Source organism: Drosophila arizonae, chromosome 3 (genome assembly GCF_054131065.1).
Source record: "Drosophila arizonae isolate 15081-1271.41 chromosome 3, UAZ_ARI_1.0, whole genome shotgun sequence".
NCBI classification, from domain to species: Eukaryota; Metazoa; Arthropoda; class Insecta; order Diptera; family Drosophilidae; genus Drosophila; species Drosophila arizonae.
In genome coordinates this window covers 8877371-8898199 of record NC_142923.1, presented here as the reverse complement: position 1 = coordinate 8898199, position 20829 = coordinate 8877371, and the positions used below count along the sequence as shown (strand labels likewise).

General features: G+C 36.6%; 2 protein-coding genes and 1 long non-coding RNA gene across 3 annotated transcripts in view; 1 reads left to right on the top strand and 2 right to left on the bottom strand.

Annotated features, from left to right (window-relative positions):
* toc (toucan) overlaps positions 1–19723 on the bottom strand; it is a 111448-nt gene extending 91725 nt beyond the window's left edge. Inside the window, exon 1 of the mRNA XM_089463950.1 lies at positions 18965–19723. Within this exon, the coding sequence (XP_089320076.1) occupies positions 18965–18973 (9 nt within the window). The 5' untranslated portion in view covers positions 18974–19723. The remainder of the gene's footprint in view (positions 1–18964) is intronic.
* LOC149269639 (uncharacterized) lies at positions 18173–19245 on the top strand. Its single transcript, XR_016269044.1, has 2 exons — positions 18173–18464; positions 18579–19245. It is a non-coding gene; the product is annotated as an uncharacterized LOC149269639 (long non-coding RNA).
* A 390-nt stretch (positions 19724–20113) lies between the features above and the next one.
* ND-B14.5B (NADH dehydrogenase (ubiquinone) B14.5 B subunit) lies at positions 20114–20803 on the bottom strand. The gene is made up of 3 exons (XM_018001921.2): positions 20570–20803; positions 20347–20490; positions 20114–20275 (listed from the first exon to the last, which is right to left on the bottom strand). Exons 1-3 carry the CDS (start codon positions 20730–20732, stop codon positions 20226–20228), a joined length of 357 nt encoding a protein of 118 aa, XP_017857410.1. The 5' UTR covers positions 20733–20803; the 3' UTR covers positions 20114–20225.
* Positions 20804–20829: the final 26 nt, after the last annotated feature.

Here is a 20829-nt window from a genome sequence, read left to right as displayed (position 1 = left end):
TCTCCCACTCTCCTATTCTCCTGTTCCTCTACTACAAACTCTAATACTCTCATATTTTCCAACTCGCCTACTCTCCATCATTGCATCACTCTCCTACCTTCCATCTACTTCTTCTATTATTGGACTGACCTCCTGTCCTCTTCTTCTGCTCGTTCGCTCTTCTGTCGCAATCCTCTTCCATTCAAGCCTTACATTAAATATTTAGCATTGCTGTATTAATGCTTTCTCTTTCTTAGTTCATTTCAATCTTCGTTGACTTCAAGCTTCCGTTTTTATTGGAATATTTACGCCCAAATGATGGACAGCTTTGCCCAGTCCCGTTTAAAGCTGAAACAACTCAATCAAGTTAAGGGTTTCGTCCATACTACCAACTTGGCTCGTATATTTTACTAGAGCCGAGCGGCTACAAACATTTTCACAAGCCATTAGCTCGTATCCATCAACGGGGCTAAGCGGCTTATCTTGCCAGACATCCGGAAGCGGGTCAACATTTTAAAATGCCACGGCAAATGAAGCGAAAAGCTCAAAGCCAACAATTTCAGTTGCCCAAACGGAAAATTCACTTCACTAAAAAACAAAAAAAAAAAACTTCAATTACAAATTAAACTGCGCAGAAATTTTGACTTAAAAAGGCTATGTTTAAAAATCCAGAAAAAAAAATTCGCTAGTAAATAAATGCGCAAATAATTTCATCATCTTCAGCTGGCAATTCGTAGCATATTTGACGGCAAAAATTATGCACAGCATACTTATTTTATGCGCAAGCGGCGTCTGCTGAAAACTCGTCAATAAATTGAAAAAGTCTGCGACAATATTTTTGATATTACGCTGGGTTTAAGAGTATGTGTGCGTGTGTGTAAGACTTATAGGTTATTCATATGTTTAATACCCTGTAGTAAAGTTTTATAGCAACAACAGAATACTATGAAATATGAAAATAAAAGCTTCAAATATTTTTTTATTTATTTATTTATTTTTTTTTTTATTTAAACAGGCTTTTTACTACCTAATTGGCAGCTTAACAAGTTGAACACTTCAAATATTGAACAACAAAAATCTTTCAAAATTATATAATTCCATAAGCACATGTGAATATTAAAACTATATATACAATGGTTTAAATATATTGTTCTTCTTTAACTTGACCTATAATTATAATTTTCTTTTCTCTCCACATATATTACTTGGTTCTTCAAAAGCAAGCTGGGGATGTTCCTCAATATTTCATCTCCCACTAACTAATCATTTCATCTAACCATATAAATCAAGTTCATTCTCTCGGTATTTCCCAGGATATCAGCTTAGTCTCGCTAGCTTTTCCCATGCCATTTAACGCATCACATATTGCGCAGCTTCTTAAAAATAGCGTCTCGTTTTCTGTTTCTTCTATATGTATTTTTTTTCGCCCAAGGGAGCAATAATTTTTGACAATTTTGCAGTCGTGCGTAAAATTAAATCATTTTTATTGCGTCTTGGATCCGAGTCAGAGAGTCCTAGCTCTAGACATATGTACAGTGAGAAAGATAGACTACAATCTGCTGTCAGCCAGACAATTAATGTTTGAGAATTAAGCTGAACATATTTTACACTCGATACAGAGCAAGTGAGAGAGTTTCTTCTGTGCAATTTATGTGCCTCATCTGTGCGAAACAGTTTCTAGTAGTTTCAAGGCAGTTAAGCAAAACACATGCCGAGAGATAAATGGAAACTAGTTGCGAGTCAGCTAAGCATGGGCAAAAGGAAGCACATATTGTAGATAATCTTTGGGTTTCGCCTGCTGTTACCAGAGCCAAGCGCAATCGTTGCATATTTCTAAGCGCAGATTGAAAAGTCGACCACCCATGGGCAAAGTGCTTGCTCAGCGAAAGAAAACAAAAAAAATTGGGAACAGTTGTTGAAAAAGTCGAGAAATATTAAAAATGAGAAGGATTTTTAGTATATAGTAGACTAAATACCCTATAGCAGACAATAAGCTCAGAATGAAATGTAAATTGATATATGGAGTTTTTAAAACACATCAAAATGGAGAAGAAATCGATGTTTATTTTTAATGAAATAATTACTGAATTCGATAAATATCGATAACGATCTTTATCGATAAATTACTGATTAGAGTCTCTTTATATGATCTAGAATTTATGGAAAATTATTACTCTGGTCGATCTCGTGTTATAAATTAAATATATATTACAATATATACTACGATATTATTCACAGCAGCCAGCTTAAAAATTTAAGAAACGTTTCCATAGATCAATTTTACCTTCAACTTTCATGCCTTTTTTTCTCTATATCAAACAGAGACACAAAACTGGCAGTGACGCCAGCTTTACTGCTTAAAATATATCTTTAAAGGTCATCAAGAGCTATCTTGGGCACAGCTACTTAAAATTCATATAAGCTGTAACCAGAGACCCAGTGAAAGAAATATAAATATTTTTTGCCCACGTAGAACAGGGTATAAGGGGAAAACAATCAAGAAAAAAAAAAAAAAAAACATCAGAACAATAAGCAAAGGTCATAACAAAAGCCAAATGAAGTCGAGCGAAAAAAAAAGGCAAGGGAAAGGCAAAAAACATTTGCCATTTTAATTTGTATTGTGAAAAAGTGCGTGGTCCGTTGTAGGCAGAAACAAAAAACACTTGTCGAAATAAAACCGCCTTCTGGGTGTTTATGTTAGCGCCGTTCTTATGATTGCCCATCAGAATTTTCCCTTGCGTCCGACTTAATGGGGCTTTAGCTGGAAATTCAACGTGAAATTAATGTGTTGAAGAATTTGTGCAACACGTGTGGCACATCGGCTTAGAGTGGCTTAAGGTGTGCGCCAGCCTTTACCCATGAACATGTTTTGCAGTTGGGCGATAATTAAGAGTCTTAGATACGTTGGAAACGATAAACGGATTACTGAGCTTGCCGGAATGTTGAGATTATATTAAGAACGAAAATAGAAATTGACAATAAAATGTGCTGGAATTGGATGAGGGCGACGGAAATTGCAAAAATAGAAAAACCTTTCAAATTCTGATAAAGAGAATTTCTTAAACAGTCCGCATACAATCTAGATTATGGCTTAACTTAATTTAATTTTACTTACAGAAGGAACTCTTGACAACCTTTGCATAATCTCTGTATAACTTAATCTTAAATTTGATAAATGTGTTATCTAACTGTGCTTCAAGGACTCGTTGCTTTCTTCAAATTGAGCATATCTTAAACCCGTTCTTACTCAAGTGCATCCATAGAGGATATACTGTCTATCACGTAATTGCACAGAAATTCCTCTCGCAATTTCATCGACTGGCTGCAGCTAAAATAAATTCTTTAAGAAATTTGCTGTTTGGTATGTGAAGCTTGCCTTAGAATATGCAAGTAATTTATCATGCCCCACGGTATCGAGACGCTGGCACTGTGGACATTTATCAAAGGACGACAGCCTTGCGGCAGCAAACGTGCAACATGTTACTTCAGTCCCACCGTCAGCCCCACCTCCAACTATTTCACCTGGACAAGCGCAAAAGCTCAAAATGCACTTGTGGCCATCAACAACAGCAACAAGAAATTTCAAATGTAAATCGTTCGCCGGCACATGAATTGATGTCTCCCCCCTGGCTATCACACCTTGCCTTATGCACCTTTGCAGTCTTCTTCAATGGGCGCTCTATTCCCAAACCCCAAAACCAATTTTCCAAATTGCAATTGCAATTGCAATCGCAATCGCAATCGCAATTGATTTGCAAGCTTTGCATTTCGAAGCGGATGAAACTTAAAATATAATCAACTTGTGGTAGAATAGGAATTGTGTTGGCTGTGGAGAAGGTCATAAATAAGTGTGGTTGACTCATTAGTGCCGCAGCAAGATTGATATATTATCGATAGTTTTCGAATGATAGGAACAATTATTTAAACAGTTATCGTATATATATATATATATGTTTATTAATAAAGTTCATATAAAATAAATTCATTTGGTGAATTTGAAAAGTAACTTATCTAGAGTATATCGATTAAGCTATCGATAATAAATAAATAAATTATTTTTTACTCCACATAATCATATTATTTTTTACACATAAATCAAATGCAAGTTGAAATCTCACAACTAATGTTTTAAACATTTAATATTGATTAATTGAGTTATCGATAAAAATAAAAATAAAATTTTACTCCAATTAATCATTGTAATTTTTACACGTATTTCAAATCCAAGTTGAAAGATTTTAACTAATATATTAAATATTTAACATGATATTTAGCAGCTCGTTGATGTTCATGTTAGCAGCTCGTCAGCTTGTAATATAACATACAAATTCACTTCAAATTTTAACAGTTTTTTTAAATACTAAACATCCATCTGTTTCATTTGTATGTTAAATTTACAAGCTAGTCGTAAAACTGAGAATGAAAACTAGCCACAAACATTGCTAAATATGTGGTTTCTCTTGCGAACGTAACCCTTTTGAGCACCATCATACTCTTTGAGAGTGGAATTTCATTGGGCGGTGCCGCATGTTTTCAGCTATAAACCACATTGATGCACAACGAGAGAGCCCAGAATAACCGCACAGCAACTGGAAATTGCATAACAAAACGCACAGTTGCACACAATCCTATCTAAATTGAACAGCAACTACAACAATCAGAGAACATGCAGAACAAGTAACAAGGGTCACAATTCGCACAGAGACAATAAACATAACCGCAAAATGTTCAGCAGCTTCATTATTGTCAACAATTTCGGCCTAGCAAATACCAAAATCGCAATTGCATTTAGATGCTGAAAAGGGCCTTAGAAATTGCATATGATGCATCGATCATGCAGTCGATTGATAAAAGGCATTGTCTAATGCAATAATGTGTTAATACTCAATGAGAAATAAGTTAATACAGTAAAGACTTTATTTGGAGAGATGGATGTTAATGCTTGCCTTTGCTGTAATACTAAGAGAATTTCGATTATTTGTATTGTTTTTTATAAGATAATGGCAGATTGGAGAGGCTGCAGTGAGAGGGAGAATTTATTTGGTTATTCAAATTACAACCTTCCCCAATAGTTTAGTTCTATAGAGCTTAGGAACATGAGAGATAATTTATCAAATCATCTTTATGCTAAGCATAGATCACTGTAGCTCTCTCAAAATTTCTCTACAGAAATATACATTTTCTCTTCTTGCTCAAGCTCTCACACACACTCTACATTTCCAACATTTCTGTATTAGCACGGCTTTCGCCTCATCTAGATAGGCCAATCAATATCCTGTGCGGATACCTCTGAATATCCGCATAGGAATTTGCTAACACATGCCAATCAATATCTAGTTCAGTTACCCGTATTGATTATGCTTGATTAACACGTACTTCAGCTGAAATTCATTCGCCAGTCAAGCAAGACTTCAACTTTTACAACGTGTCTGACACAAAACTAAATTATGTAAGCCAATATGCATTTCTTGGCAACCGATTCTACTTTTCTTCTTACACCTTTGCAACCCACATAACATTTTGTGTGCTTGTTTTTTCTATTTTTATTTTTCCTTTACGATTCGAACATCATAAGGCAATTGAAATCAATTTTCACTGCAGTTGAGTGGTTTCCCAAAAACAAAACAACACCAAGGGAACCCAAAGCAATGTCCAACTTAACTCTACGGTAAGTGCTGCAACACTTTCATAAAAAAAAATTATATATATGTATATATATTTTTCTGTTTTTTCTTCGCCCTTTTCGGGCTTGAAGCTCGTGTCGGTGTCAGCCGCTACAAATGCTAGTCGATAGTTGACCCAAATGTCTGTCATATTCCTCTGGATATAGAGGAAGAATGAGAGAAATAGAAAGAGAAAAACAAAGAGAGAGATAGAGAGAGAGAGAGAGGAGAGCATTTGAAAAATGCTGACTGTCACGTACAAAGAAAACTAAGTTTTTGACGCTCCACACAAAAATGTATATGCAACTCTTTGCAATTCTTTTTATTTTTCACATTTTCTTTTTTTTTTTTTAGTATTTTCCTTTACACTTTTTGTGTCTCGTTTGTCATTCCGCAGTGCAGCGCATGTAACTGTCAAAAGGGACGAAAACAACAACAACAGCAACAGCAACTGTCACATATATATCAAATCTTTGCCCAAACATATAAACCATGCGGGCAACGCGACTGACAACTGCGGGTTTTATATGACACTGTTTACCTGGGCCAGCTACAGCAACAACGACAACAAGTTGTTCTTGTAGAGAATAGAAACAGCAATCACATGATTTACGATTGAGTTGCGTCCTGCTTAAAAACAATGTCATTTAATTTTGACGCTCCGACAAGGCTAACGAGCAGACGACGGACGACGCGACGAAAAAAAAAAAAATGCAGAAAAACTTTCGACAGCAACGCGTCGTATGAGCAACGCCCAAGCAAAGCGAATATTTCGCATACGCCACGTATGTCACTTGGCATTAACATTCGTTTTGCGTTCACATGCATCGGTTGTGAGCTTTGCATGTTGTGACGTTCGAACGTTTTCCTTAGCATATTTTGAGCAGCCAGACACGTGAAATTTAAAAAAAAGTGATATGCAGACATTGAGGCTTTAAACCAATAACTAAACGCAGATCCAGCTTTATGCATAGCAAATATTTTTTAAATTATATTTATAAATTTTTTCAATTTCCAACATATTCAATTCAAACTTTATGCTAAACAAAATTGTTAATTTAATATAAATATACATATATAGTGTTTTTAATTTCCAACATATTTAATTAGTTTCAACAGTTTCTCGTGTTTGTCTAACTTGTGGTTTATTTAGCTCATCAAAAGCTGGTAGAGAAATTGCAATTTCTAAACTGCGAATTTTTCGCGCATGCCCCTCAGATTTAGTTTCTATGCCGAGGAGAAGGTTCGAGTTTATGCCGCATTGCAAATGCAGTTCACATAGTTTCTTCACTTAGAACTTTTGCAAAGTTTGGCATAGCAGCATTGGGGTAAGAAGAGTTTTGGGGGATTAGCGAAAGCTTGTCTATTGCTGCAGCAGGCGCAAGATGTTGGCACTTGAGCCCCAAAGCTGGCCAAAGCTGTGCGAAGAACATTTGAGGCTATGTCTAAAACTAACTTTGGCCGCAAATCAAGCGAGAGTTAAGGCAATGTAATAGCCCAGATAAGCAGCTGTAACTATGCGCTCCATATATATATATGGTTGAGAGATAACAAGTTAATTGCTCTCGAAATGCTCTCAACTGAAGGCAATTTGAAACCATACTTCAAAGTCCCGTCGTGTGTGTGACATAATTAACATGCATGTTAAAAATATATATATATATTTATTTTATTTGCTAGGGGAAAACTTAGTTTATATATAGTATATCTCGTTTTTTTTTTTTTTCGTTCTGTTGAAATTCTCTGAGATAAATTCTCGGCACATGCTAGCATAGTTTGTGAAGGACGCACACTCGTTTGGCAGCGAGGTGCATCCACAGGATGTGCGGCTGTCTTAGTGCACGCTCAGGCGTAAACACAGACACGACACTCATGCGGACCAGCCAGGCAGCTAGGGTAGCCAGGGCAGCCAAGGCAGGGCCAACAGGGGGCAGTGCTAAGGGGAATACACAAAACAAAAGTTTCAAACGTCAAACGTTTTGTAGACTTGCGTACATTTTCTTATTCTTTTACATTTTGCTTCTGCTTCTGGCTTTTCCTTTGCTCTTCTCAATTATGCAGCTTGAATAAAGCAACGGCAACGGCAACGGCAGGAAGCAAATAGAGGGCGAAGGTCGTTTGCATAGGCACTCAAATGTATGCTAGACTCAAATTCATTCACATATCTCAGCATTTACTTGCACGTACATAAATATCTACTAGCTTTGGTACTTTTTTTATTAAGTTAAACTCATTTTAATACATTTTATGGCACAAGCACAAACATGGGAATATATTTGCATTAGATGTAATTTTATTTCAGCTTTGGTTCCCATTTATGTAAATCTCTTTAGGTACTCAAATCTCAGCTGCTCCAAACTGATAAGAGCCAACGCTTTAGTATAAACTTAGTTAAAGTCTTATCCGAATGTTGCAAATTATGTTACCAACGCACAAATTTAATAATTTGTATGCCAACTTCAAGTCGACTATCTGCCTCGTTAAATTCGTCTGCGGCCTTTCGCATAATTAAATCGAGCCACATCCACACGCATCAAGGATAAAACTTCGTTTCATGACCATATAATTATGTGCATACTATTCAACTGCAAGGGCATGCAAATTTCCATTCATTTGAGATGCTTTCTGTATTCCTTTCTATTTTATTTTACGCCGCAAAGACCGACCGCAACTTCCACAGAGTTGACTGGCCTCCACATGCCCCAAGCTTGACTCTGCCACACCTCCGCTGCGTGCTCATAATATGCAAAGTCTATTAAAAAATCTACCCGAGTCATGTCAGCACCTCAGTGTTATGTGTTAAAGAGTGTATGCATGACATAAAAAGCTATGAGTTGTCCATGTTACCCAACTAATGGAATACCTACACCAAACAGATTACGAAAGAATTTATTTAAATAGAATTTGGCAAATGAAATTGTTTTAAAGTTTTTACAAAACTGAACTGATTTTGAGAGGTGAAGGCATACTTATATTAGCTCTTTTAAGAAACTATATTCAACCTGATCAAAAATAGCAAAAGTTTGCATTAAAACTTTCCAAAATTCCTACAAATTTCTAGAATTTCAATATTTCAGATATTATTAAATAGATTTGCAATATTTTTATTATTCAACATTTCTTCAGAATTTCCATTTAGAATTTGCTAGAATATACCCGATATTTATATTCTGAGTGCGGGTGTGACAATGTCGCTTCGTCAACGAGGCGTATGAAATGCATTATACAAGGAAGCAAAAGCACACACACATACATACATACACACAGACAGTCTTTATACACTTTGACACTCATAATATTTTGTGCAACGCCATCTGGCGGGCAAGTCATTAAGTGAGCTTGTTTTGCGCTGATTTGTGACCACGCTTGATGCACAGAGCAGAGCAGGCAGCAGGAGGCCATAAAACTGCTCAGACTACGAACACTTACACACACATACACACACACATGTATATACAGCTATATATAATTATAATAGGCATTAAAACGGACGCCTGTGGCCAGCGAACACACAGCGTTGCCAGAGTGTTTTATGCGCGCAACTAGTGAGAGAAGAAAACAACAAAAAAGGGGGAATATTAATAAAACTTTTTCAGTTGCCTTACTACATACACTGTCATAAGTTTTTTTCGGGTAGCTTTGTTTTCTTTTGAAACGTGATATATGCAAAATATATTTCAATTAGATATTTAAATTGTCTATTAATAATATGCTAATATAAGAACATCCTATGGCAAATTTTGTATATACCGTATATAACTCGCTTAAAATGTTAGTGTATAACTCATTCGTCATGCCTACTTCACCTTAACTTTCCCTTAATTGTCAAACTTACCAACAAAATGACTAAGTTAAATCCCCCAGCCAGCATCCAGCGGTTGCAAAATTCACTTTGTTGCTTCCGGCCAAAGAGCCGAAAAGAAGAAGGTGCCAAAAGTCAGTTACTCTTACCGTTGTGCAAATACATATACACATTTAAATATGTATGTATGTATGCATGCATTTATTTGTGTGCTTAAACAAAAGTCAACACACCCACACAACCACATATACAAACAATGAAAGCCCAACAAGCCAGCGCTTGCTTAACCACATTTATATGTATGGGTAGGTACTTTAGTTTTGGCACCCCTACATAGCCTACCCTTGGCCATGCTACGCCCTATACTATAACCCTATTCAATTGTAGCCCGTATAATGCTCTTCATGCATTTCCGTTATATTTCAGACGCTTTCCACTTTTATTTTGCGCCTTTTGTCTTCTCATATTTTCTACTTTTCAACATGGCGTGCAAAAGGCGCATTACGAATATTCCCATTGTTATTGTTGTTGTAGTTAGTGTTAGGGTTGGATGTTGGTTATATGGGAATTGAAATTGGGTTAGTAGCAAATTCTGTTGTTTGTTTGTGCTATCTCTGAATGGACTCGCTGAAAAGCAAAAACAAATTGCATGCAAATTACTTTCGTTTTGTGTTTTTTCACTTTTGTCTGCTGGAAATTCAAGTGCATTTTCGTGCTGCATACTTTTGGGCGCGGACAGCGAAATAAAATGGCTTAAATTAACTAAATTAAAATGCAGTTTAATTAAATTGAGTCATATAACATATCTATATATATATATAGCTAGCAATCACAACTGGCCACCTGACTATTCAAGCCAAGTTTGTTGCTATCATTTTGTCATTTTCACAATAGCTTTCTTTCTTAGCGCTTCAATGCACTGCAGAGAACATGTCTGCAGGCCATAAAAACTAATCACCCACGAGGCAAGGACACACACAAGCACACACAATATCCTGGCTCTGCACATGACTTGCACTCTCACTCTCCATCTCTCTCACTCTATCTAACCCATATATACCACTCTCTCTCTCACTCTCTCTCTATCTCTGTCTGAGCGCCCGGCTAAAGCCGATTTGAAACAAATTAACCGCACATGGCAGCCGTCACACGGATTTAAGTGCATCGCTCGGCTGGTTGGCAATTTTCCAGTGCGAATTGAAATGCGAAGCAACGGCAAAGCAACACACCCACACACACACGCACACCTGGCACACAACTATACACGCTGTATAGGTTATACGCCCCATTAGTGCACCCACTGACCCAACATTTACTTATACCTTTGTGGCCCTCCGGCCTGATGACACGCGCTTAATTTTCAATTACGAACACATAAAGTGCGAACGGACCAGCTAATGGTAATGCCATCATATGCTGGTCAGCTCCGATACAACTATATACCTATACATAGTCTATATACACATGCATATATATATACCAAGCACATTTATATCAATGTGCTGGCTCCTGCAACGCGTTCGCACGTTTTAACACCTTGCGATTCACGTTTTTATTTCATTTGCTGCACATTTAATGGATCATAATACAGATATAGTTTTTTTTTTTGGTATGTGTGAGCGGATATGCAGGTGGCTTGATTGAGGAAAAAAAAACAGAAGGAAGCTATTAGCATGGGCGTAGTCAAAAGGGGTCGGTGAAGAAGGAAACTATGAAAACTTTGAGAAGGACCATAGAGAAGATGGAATTTTTACTATTAATATCCTATGATAGTAGAAAGTTTTCCTCCTTCCAAATGGACAGATATTTGTAGGTATTTGTGAGGAAATGTAGGTGGTGTAGGACTGAAAAACGAAAAAGAGAAAGGGAGCTAATGGCAAGGCAATAGCATGGGCGTAGTCAAAACTCTATACGAGATATCTGTAAAGGAATAATTTTGCATTAGAAAATATCAAAGAGAAGGTGCATATATTATATTAATTCAAGCATCTATTCCTCTTTTGAATCGAAATAAAAATATGACAAAATAGACTTTGTCTTAAGAAAACACTACTAATATATGCAGGATTACCCCTAATTATAAATATACGAAAATCAGAAATAAATTAAAAAGACGACTAAATTAATTCGGTTGATGACGTATAAAGGAAACATTTTAATTTCAATATGTATTTTGGCTTAGTGGAATATCCCTAATACAAATTATTTATAGCAAACAAAATATATAAGTATAACCTTAGACGAGATTTGAAATATTAGACCCTTGAATAATAAATTTTTAATAGTTAAATTGTCATTTCAATTTCAATATAGAAAACAACATTAACTGCCAGTTAAACTTGCTGCTGCTAACTTGCACAATATAACACCTTCAAGGTTGGCCCAAGTCATGTTACGTCAGCAACTTATAGTCATGTGTTAAATATTTACAAAATAATCTCTATATATCCCTCTCTCTCTAACCCACCCCCTCTGTTTTCTTTCTCATTCTTATGATAAGTGCCTGTTAACTTTAACGGGAATGGACAAAAGTGGGCGTTAAGTTTGCAAAGATGTTGTCGACACCCAGGTTTAGATCAAATATTTACTCTTACTCTTTGGCTCTTGCTGCTGCTGTTGCTTACGTCTTGCCTCCCCTCACGTTCCAGTTGAGTTCACAATAGTCGCTGGAGTTGCCACCCTGAGCCAAACTATCTTTATAGTTATCTAAACTACCCCAGTCAGCAGCGGCTGTAGCCTCGCCTTCTCTGGCTGGCAAATCCCCATTTTCAATATAAAATTCAATTATTTCGTGGCCTGCACAACGAACAACTTTTTTATGTGTCTGCGGAATAAAATTATATATAAATTTTTTTCTTTTTTCCTGCCGATTTTGTCTGGCGTTTTTTAGCATTGACGCCGCGTCAATTGTGGTTCAATTTTTTGATTGAATTTTCCCGTCGCTTATGCTGATTGCGCACTTAGCGTCGCGTTCGCAATTAATTTAAATGTTTGCCATAAAATCCACATTAAATATTAACTTTGCATTTGCGGTCTGTTTGCCGCTTCAATATTATGTTTATTATCGTTATGGGCGATGCTGTTGTGGCATATTGAAACAGTTAAAAGCGCAAATTATGATCTGATGAATGACAAACTAATTAATTTATATTTTATTAAGCACGTGAGGGAGATAAGAGGGAGTAGAACTATAAGGTAATTTTTAAAAATATTTTTAAGAGAAAGAGACGGAGCGGGAAAGAGAGAGAAAGTAGCAGTAGGTGAAAGTGTGAACAGTGGTAAAAGGTAGGTAAAAGGTAGAGGAAGAGGAAGAGAAAACTATAGGTTGAGATGCAAAGAGTACTGATAGGAGGAGAGTCAGGTACATCGATTGAGAAAGATAGATATAGGGAGACTTACACAGAGTGTGAGAGCGAGAAAGATAAGTAGAGTAAGAGAGAAAAACCGAGAAAGCGAAAAAGAGAGACAGAGAAAGCGAAATAGAAAGTGAGAGAGAAAGAAGCATAATAAGAAAGAGAAAGAGAGAGTTAGAGACAAGGAAAACGAGAGAGAGAGAGAAACAGAGAGAGAGAGAGAAAGAGAGAGAGAGCAGGAGAGAGCGGGAGAGAAACAGAAGGAGAAAAAGAGCCAGAGAGAGAGAGAGAGAGAGAAATAAGTAAAAGTTAATGTCTAAAAAAAAAATAAATCCAATATTATAAATTCTGAAGGAACTCCTATCACGCGTCACATTCCGTACAGAGATTTATTATGATATCTAAAGAGGAAAGATCTTAGAAGACATTGTAAAAATTGGTTTTATAATTTATAGATCCTGCCAACTACGGCTGGCACACAGCTGCTCAGCTCTTTGTGGCCTATGCGCAGTTACATATTTAACATTTGCCACTTTTCTGGCGGGCAGCCCACATAAACTTTTGTGGACCCATTTTAAATGTTTTTGTACGGCTCGCAGTCGGCCCTTTTATGGGCGGACAGCCAAATGGACATCTCACAAACAAAAAGCGGAGAAGAGAACATAAAATGGAAGAAACAAAAAACTTGCAGACAGGCAGACGCTCGAGTCGCACCGTGGGACATTTTTATCTGCGGTTGTTTTATTTATGCAGCAGCAGCTGCAATTCAGAAAAAAAAAAACAGCAAAAAAAGGTCTGGACATATATATGTATATATATTATAAATATATATTATCTTTTTTGGCAACTGCTAAAGAACTGCAGAGCTGTAGAGCTCATTCTTGTAATGCTTAATTTAATTAGTGTAAAGTGTAGAGAGAGAGAGAGGGAGAGACAGAGAGTGAGGATACCAAATCAAGCTGCCTATAAAACAAATTAGTTTAGGCATCTGCTCGAATTGATATATTGATGTATGCATACAGCTCCTCTGCCAATCAATCAATACATAATCATCAGCTAACAGCCGAGTCTATCCTTGAACTTTGGCAGGCCAAAAGAGAAGAGGAAGAAAAAATGAACTAAACTGCCAAATGATTAAATGATAATTTGTCAGAGGCAGCTGCTGCGCCTAAACTAACACAGCACAAAAACTAGAACACACAATGTGAGTGTGTATAAGTGTGTGTCTGTGTGTGTCTGTGTGTGTGGCCAACAGTTGCCTGCCACGTTAAAAATTGTGCGGCAGCAGCAGCAGGCGCCACTGCAGCCAATCGAGCTGCCCCGCTGCATTTGGGTTTTCCTTTTCCTCTTCTCTTTCCTTTTTTTTTCGTCCCTCTATTGTTGTCATTGTTATTGTTGTTGTTGCTTGTGTTGCTTGTGTTTCGTGGCCATGAATATTTAATGAAATTAGCTCAAGATACTTGCAATGCGCGCTGCGGCTGTGTCGCACATGTGTGTGTGTATGGATGTGTATGTATGGATGTGTGTGTGTGTGTGTGTGTGTGGCAAGCAGACCCCAGAGCTAGCAGCTCGCTAGCAGAGCGTCTGAGTCACGTCTTTGGCTTTGCCTGCTACACGTCTTTACCTTCCGGAATTTCAAATTAAAAATTGTTGCAGCAACAGAGAATGCGAGCAAGTGCAATGCGTAACCAACTAATTGCCAACGTTTAGCCCCCAAAAACATTTTTTAGCTTTTAGCATATTGAAAGATGTGAAGGACTAAGATTTAAATTTCTTAATATATTTTCTAAACCACAACTTGAGAGCAAATAGCTATAATAACTTTTAGGTGATATATTTTACTTAAGTGTTAATAAAATAAATAAATATATATTAAAAACTGCATAAAATAGAAAGTGCAGAAATAAATATACTCTTCTGGAGTAGGAATCCCAAAAAAACAATAGAAATACCATGATATGCATATATGCTAAATCTGCTAAAACTAAAAGTAATATATACTCTTAAAAATATCACATTTTTATTATTATTTTTTTTTTAATATTTGTTAGTTTTTGTTTAATTTTTTTTTTCTTTTTTCTTTTAATTTTTATACATTCTCTTCTCTTTTATGCAGCTTGAAATTGTTCATATAAATTTGGCAATTAATTAAAAATTCAGCAAAATGCTGAGCACATAAATTAAGTGTTGAAAATTATAGCAAATATTTTATAAATTTAATTTATGGCATTTATATTTGTCGAGTGCACATGAGTGCATCCTTTAGATATGCACTCAGACAGAGTTCTACCTATATGTTTACTATATGTTTTTATAGATATTTCTCTGAAGCGTAATATTTATCGATAAATGGATGCATGAGCGGTAGAGCAAAAAAAAAAAAAAAACAAAAATGGTAATAAATAAATGGACTTTCGATTGACAGCGAGCGGAGAGGGAAGGAGATCTGGAATATTCTGCAGAGGTGTTGCCCTAGCGCATTTCACAATACGCAACGCGAATTCCGCGCTTCAGTCAATACAGAATTTTCGAAATGCTCGCGGCCATATAAATCATAAATGGTCATCGAGCAACAGCACAAGGGGTAAGGGCGGGCGAGTGGGCGACAGGTGGGTGGGTGGGTGTATGTGGCAAATATCAACATGGCCAGGAGGCAACAAAAAGGTTCGCAGTTTAAACAGATGCCGAGCCTAAAAGTATGCAACGTTTGATATATGGCAGATAAGCCCGAAAGGATGCTGCCCCAAGGTATACATATACAAATTGTAGCAAATAAGAACTGACATTTTAAAGGGATTTACGTTTATACTGGACTGCATTTAACTAAAAGAGCATTTACATAAAAACTCTTTAATTAAACTTTCCTCATAATTGTAAAAAAAAAAAAAAAAAAATATCCATCAATATTTACTTGGGCGCAACCCATTGAAAATGTAAATTTTAATGTTTGGGTTCTCGTAAAACGTAATGTATCAGGCAGAGATGGGCGTGGTACACGCGAAAAAGTACATTTATTATTCTTCTGGATAAGTTACCCGTTCGTATACAAATTGCCAAGGTAATATCATGTCTAGGAGTCAAGGTCCCTTAGTTATTTTTTAAAGTCTATTACAAATTTTTATATCACTATAACTACCTCTTTTTCAATTATATAAATTTTAATAAAAATTAAAATATATTAAAAAATATTTATATTAGATCATTAATTAAATGCTACTCCCAAAAACTTTAAATTTGTATATGGGCTAATTTATAAAATGTTCATTTATCTCAAATTCAAGATTCTAACTTTACCTTTGTATTTTCTGCAAAGTGCTCTTGTCTCAGCTTTATTTACGAGCCGCCTTACTTTATATACATTAATAACAATTGATAAATGATATTTGCACGAAAATTGTTTTTCCAGCCAAGAAACTTGTCGCCAATGAAAAACAAACATGGCCACTGTGCTCCACACATTCTCGGGATAATATATTTTAGACTATGCCACTCGGATGTTGCTGCAAGTTGTATGCCTTGTTATTATCCTTGCAGCAACAGCAGCAGCAGTAGCAGCAGTAGCAGCTCCTGCTGTTGACACACAAAAAAGCCACAGCCGACAATTGTATAGCGGGCGTCTATACTAGCGACTAGAGACTCTACGAAGGATGAGTGGGCGGCAGGCATTTCAACGAATGGGCGTGGCCAGGCACAGTTGAGACGACAAGGAGGCCACTGAGGATGATGTTGATGATTATGAGGCTTGTCGCGGAAGGGCGCACAATAAAAGTGCAGCGTCATTGAGTACAGCTTTACAGTATTTTTTTGCTCGTATACCCTATAAAAATGTGGAGTGTGGCAAATAGCACGTGAGAGCTAGCTAAACTAACAAAAATCTTTGTAAGGCCAACAATACAATTTAGTGTATCATATAAGTGAAAGCTGTAATCGATAACTTTAAGTTATCAGTAAATAATGTTAGGTCAAATGGGTATTCATCGATGCGTTATGAATACGATGTGCTGATAGAAAAATACCTCATTCATTTCTTTTATATATAATATTTAATATGCATTCGTTAATATTTGATTATAAACACAAATTGTTCATAATTATTATTGCGATCGATTTTCGATAACAATAATTAACAGTATATACAAATTATTGTTATTATTGTGTAGTATTATTAAAGTGAAGTGATATTCAAATGTGTGCATTTGCGTTATCGTTATCGATAAGTAATAAGATTCGTTTCTTATCATGATAGTGACTGTTTTTGTCAAAAAGCGCATCCACCCAATTGTTTCTCTATAACTTCATCATTTCTATTCATAAACGCTTTGTGCACAATTCGCGTTTCAAGGCCAGGCCACGCCTTGGCCTAGCGTACATATCAAACATATATAAATATGGCTAATAATATGGAAACTGAATTGCTTTTGTTATGGAACAAGCTGTTGGGCCCATAGAATCTGGTTTAGGCCATGATTTTGATTGTTCACTTGCCGCCAGCTGTGCGCCTCATATTTCTGCTCTGTGAAAATCAGAATTTTTATGCGCTGCATCATAAAGACAATGCCAAATGCAAAGAATATAAAATTATAAAAAAACAAGGTAGGTGGGCGTGGCACATAAAAAGAAAACAAATCAACTTAGCTGCAAGATAAGCACTTTATATGCCAGCGACAAGTGACGTGAAAAAAAAAGTAATTTATCTGGCAAGAATATAAGAGAAATTACAGGCACGCGACTCTCAAATGTTCGGCCCAAACACCCACGCCCACACCCACACCCACACCCACCTGCACACAGTCGCTCGAGCCATAAAAAATGCATGCACAAATTCTTGAGGGCATGTGAACAGCGAAACGTTGCTCACTTTTGGGTGAAACGTGTAAAACCGAAAATGATTTCAGGCACTTGAAATTGGAGTTTTATTTTTGGGTGCCTTTGATTGGGACATTCGCTGAATTTCGAATTTCGAATTTCCGTGTTTGCTGTTTTATGGCCGGAAATCTCATTTACTTGCGGTTTAAGCAAATAGCACGAGTTTATTAGAGTTTTCATTAGCCAAAGTGCCAGGTAAATGAACCCAAGAAAAAACAAATAATGGGTTTGCATCGAATAGCAAAATATCCATTAATAATACGAAAATGATTAATGATATATAACAGCAAAAATTCCATAGAGTTGTAAGTCGTTTTTAGATATAGAGGAAAACAAATGTTTTTCATTCAATCCTTATTAAACATATTTGTTATATTAATTTATATACACTTTAAGTCGAGCGATTAGTTTGCATAGAAACTCAAGTCCAGACTTTTTTCTCAATTGACTCAGCTGTTTAACCTGATCACACATGGTATAAATACTTTTGAAAGTCGATGACGTTTCTCTCGGAGAAACATATTTCGTATCAAGATTAATGTTATAAAAATATGTTTTTTTTTTATTTTACTTGAAAATGAATATGGCTCCACATTGATAAACTAGCATAAGAATATTTGATATTTTATTAATAGAAGCATTTCAATAATATTTCAATCCCATAATTACGCAAATAAATGCAGATAATTTTCTATATCTCAAATCCCTTTTGGGAGCATGCGGAAAAAGATTTATTATGCCCATCAAATGCCATCAAGAGCAAGAGCAAGAGCAATCTTGCGGAACTTTCTTGCAATTTATGTGAGTTTTTACACACCCACTCACACACACCCACATCTACATTTACCTAACCCTGACTCTCTTAACATTTGTTGCCAATTTTACACGCCATAAAAATCGCACCTTTCCCCTTAGGGGGGAAAAATTTGGAAGAAGAAAACTCAAGAAATCAATGTGCCCTCTGCCAGCCGAACTACCATCCCCAGCTAAGCGGCAGCAGCAGCCCCCAATTGGCAAAAACCACAAATATGCATAATTTATACAAACACAAGTGAAAATCAACTCCCACACACACGCACACACACACACACAGTCACCCCCAAACACATACACGCATACGCAATCAAATGAAATCCATATTGACAAAGCAGTTGTAAGGAGCGCCGCAGAAAGGGACAGCAAATGAAGTGATATGTGTGAGAGGAGTACGGCATAGGCACACCGCCAGGCCGTCTGCACATAAATAACTAAATAATTGTTTTAATAAAATTAAGAGCTAAACTTTAGATGAGTGCGCCTACCTTAGACATAACGGTTCGCTGTGTCAATGCTTGCAAAAAAAATTAGATTTTTATTGTTTTTTGCATAAAAAAAGCCGTCGGCCTTTTGGGCAAAGACTAAAGCTTTTCTGGTTGTTGTTGTTGTTGCTGCGATTGAAGTGAGTTCGCTTCTCCAGAAACTGCGTCGTTGTTGTTGTTGTTGCTACTGCGGCGGCTGGGTTCGAGTTTGGCGCTTGCTCTTGCCCAAAGGTTGATAGTAAGTAACAAAAAACAAATATCAGCAACAAAATCCTAATAGCAACTCACAACTAATTAATTTTTAGTTAATTATCAATAATTGGTGTGCCAAGTGGAGCTTTGATTTATTTTTCATTTACTTTTGCATTTACTTCCTATTAATATGGCAAAAGAAATCGCGCCGTTTCTTATGTCGCTGATTTTTCGCTTCTCCTAATTTGTAACGGTAAAATCCTAACAGTACAACATACACATACACACGAACACAAGCACATGAACGCGCACTCACACACTAAATTTCGCGCACGTGAAAAGTTCGGAAGCAGTTAAAAAGCAATTGTGATTTGAGCACAATTGTTAATGTTTTTAGTAATGAAATATATTATATTTATTTTGCATTTAAATGTATTGATTTTTTGGCGCGTTTTTTTTTTTTTGCCTTATATTTTAATCTGCGATGGTATTATTATCCGTGCTCGCGATTGAATGATGCGTCGCGACATCCTACAAGCAGAACGATTCACCGGAAACTGAATCTGAAATCGCGGAGGTGTGACCTGAACACCAAAAGCGCAGCGGTAGTATTTTTTCGGAAACAAGTGAAGAGCTTAAATTTGCCCGTCGAAAAATACCGAACGTAGTTTAAAGTTGCATTGGCAAAGCTAGGGTGAAGGTTTTAAATGAATAGTAAGATATATATATCAAGTAATTATTAAAAACAAATTGAACGCATAGCAAAATTTTATTAGCATGTTTATAATGATTAGCTTAGCTTGTTAAAAATTAAATTATGTGTTATGCCTATTATATTGCATTCAAAATGCGCGCCTTCATGCTTAGGTATTTTTAAATTTTCCAGCGGCTGGTAACACTGCCGCTTGCTTCTGATTGCATTTAAATCCGTATAAAACACTTGAAATGCAGACAAGCGCCTTCATTACAGTTGTTTATTCATATGTATTACAATTAAAGCCTTTTAATTAACTATAAAATGTTGTTTCGAAGCAGGGCTTGCTCCGTAGATCTTTAAGCAACATTCGAGTTCTTAGCGAACAGGCACCCAACTTTCCAAAACGTCGGCGTACTTCTTACGAGCTGGAAAGTGGAATATAACAAAAGCTGTTTCAAATATGTCTGAAAAGCATTAGCAACAAAATGTATCTCACCTGTCTTAGGGAAGTCCTCAGGATGCAGTTCAACGTAATGCCGGAGCACGGCATCACGCTTGGCCAGATACTCGTTGCGCTTGTTATCCAGGTAGTAGCCAACTCCGCCGCCGATGAGTGTAAACAAAATATGTTTTTGAATACCTGTATAGAAATTATAATTAGTTATTATTTAAAACATAGAAAAACAATGTTACGTCACAGCCGTGCGTCGCAAACTTACCAGATAAAACAGGCTTACGGAAGCCCCAGTTGGTGAATAGCGCAGCGCCGAAGCCGGCTAGAGCGCCGGCCATTGGATTCCATATTGGCGACAAGAATGTAGGTTGACGGGTGCCTTTATTTGTCAATAATTCCAATGGATCGTAGACTGCCGGATCGCCCATGTTGACAAAATTTCACAGCTAAAAAAATATGACCAGTTGGTGAAAACAGAAAAATAATCACTTTCTCACCATATGTCAGCTGTTTATCGATTGTGCA

What these genes read in the sequence shown, in the direction of transcription:
- ND-B14.5B (XM_018001921.2), bottom strand. Translation starts at nt 20,732, where the DNA reads ATGGGCGATCCGGCAGTCTACGATCCATTGGAATTATTGACAAATAAA. An exon ending in CCGTAAGCCTGTTTTATCTG is followed by an intron (nt 20,491 to 20,569) that starts GTAAGTTTGCGA and finishes ATTTCTATACAG; the next exon opens with GTATTCAAAAACATATTTTG. An exon ending in TGAGGACTTCCCTAAGACAG is followed by an intron (nt 20,276 to 20,346) that starts GTGAGATACATT and finishes TCCACTTTCCAG; the next exon opens with CTCGTAAGAAGTACGCCGAC.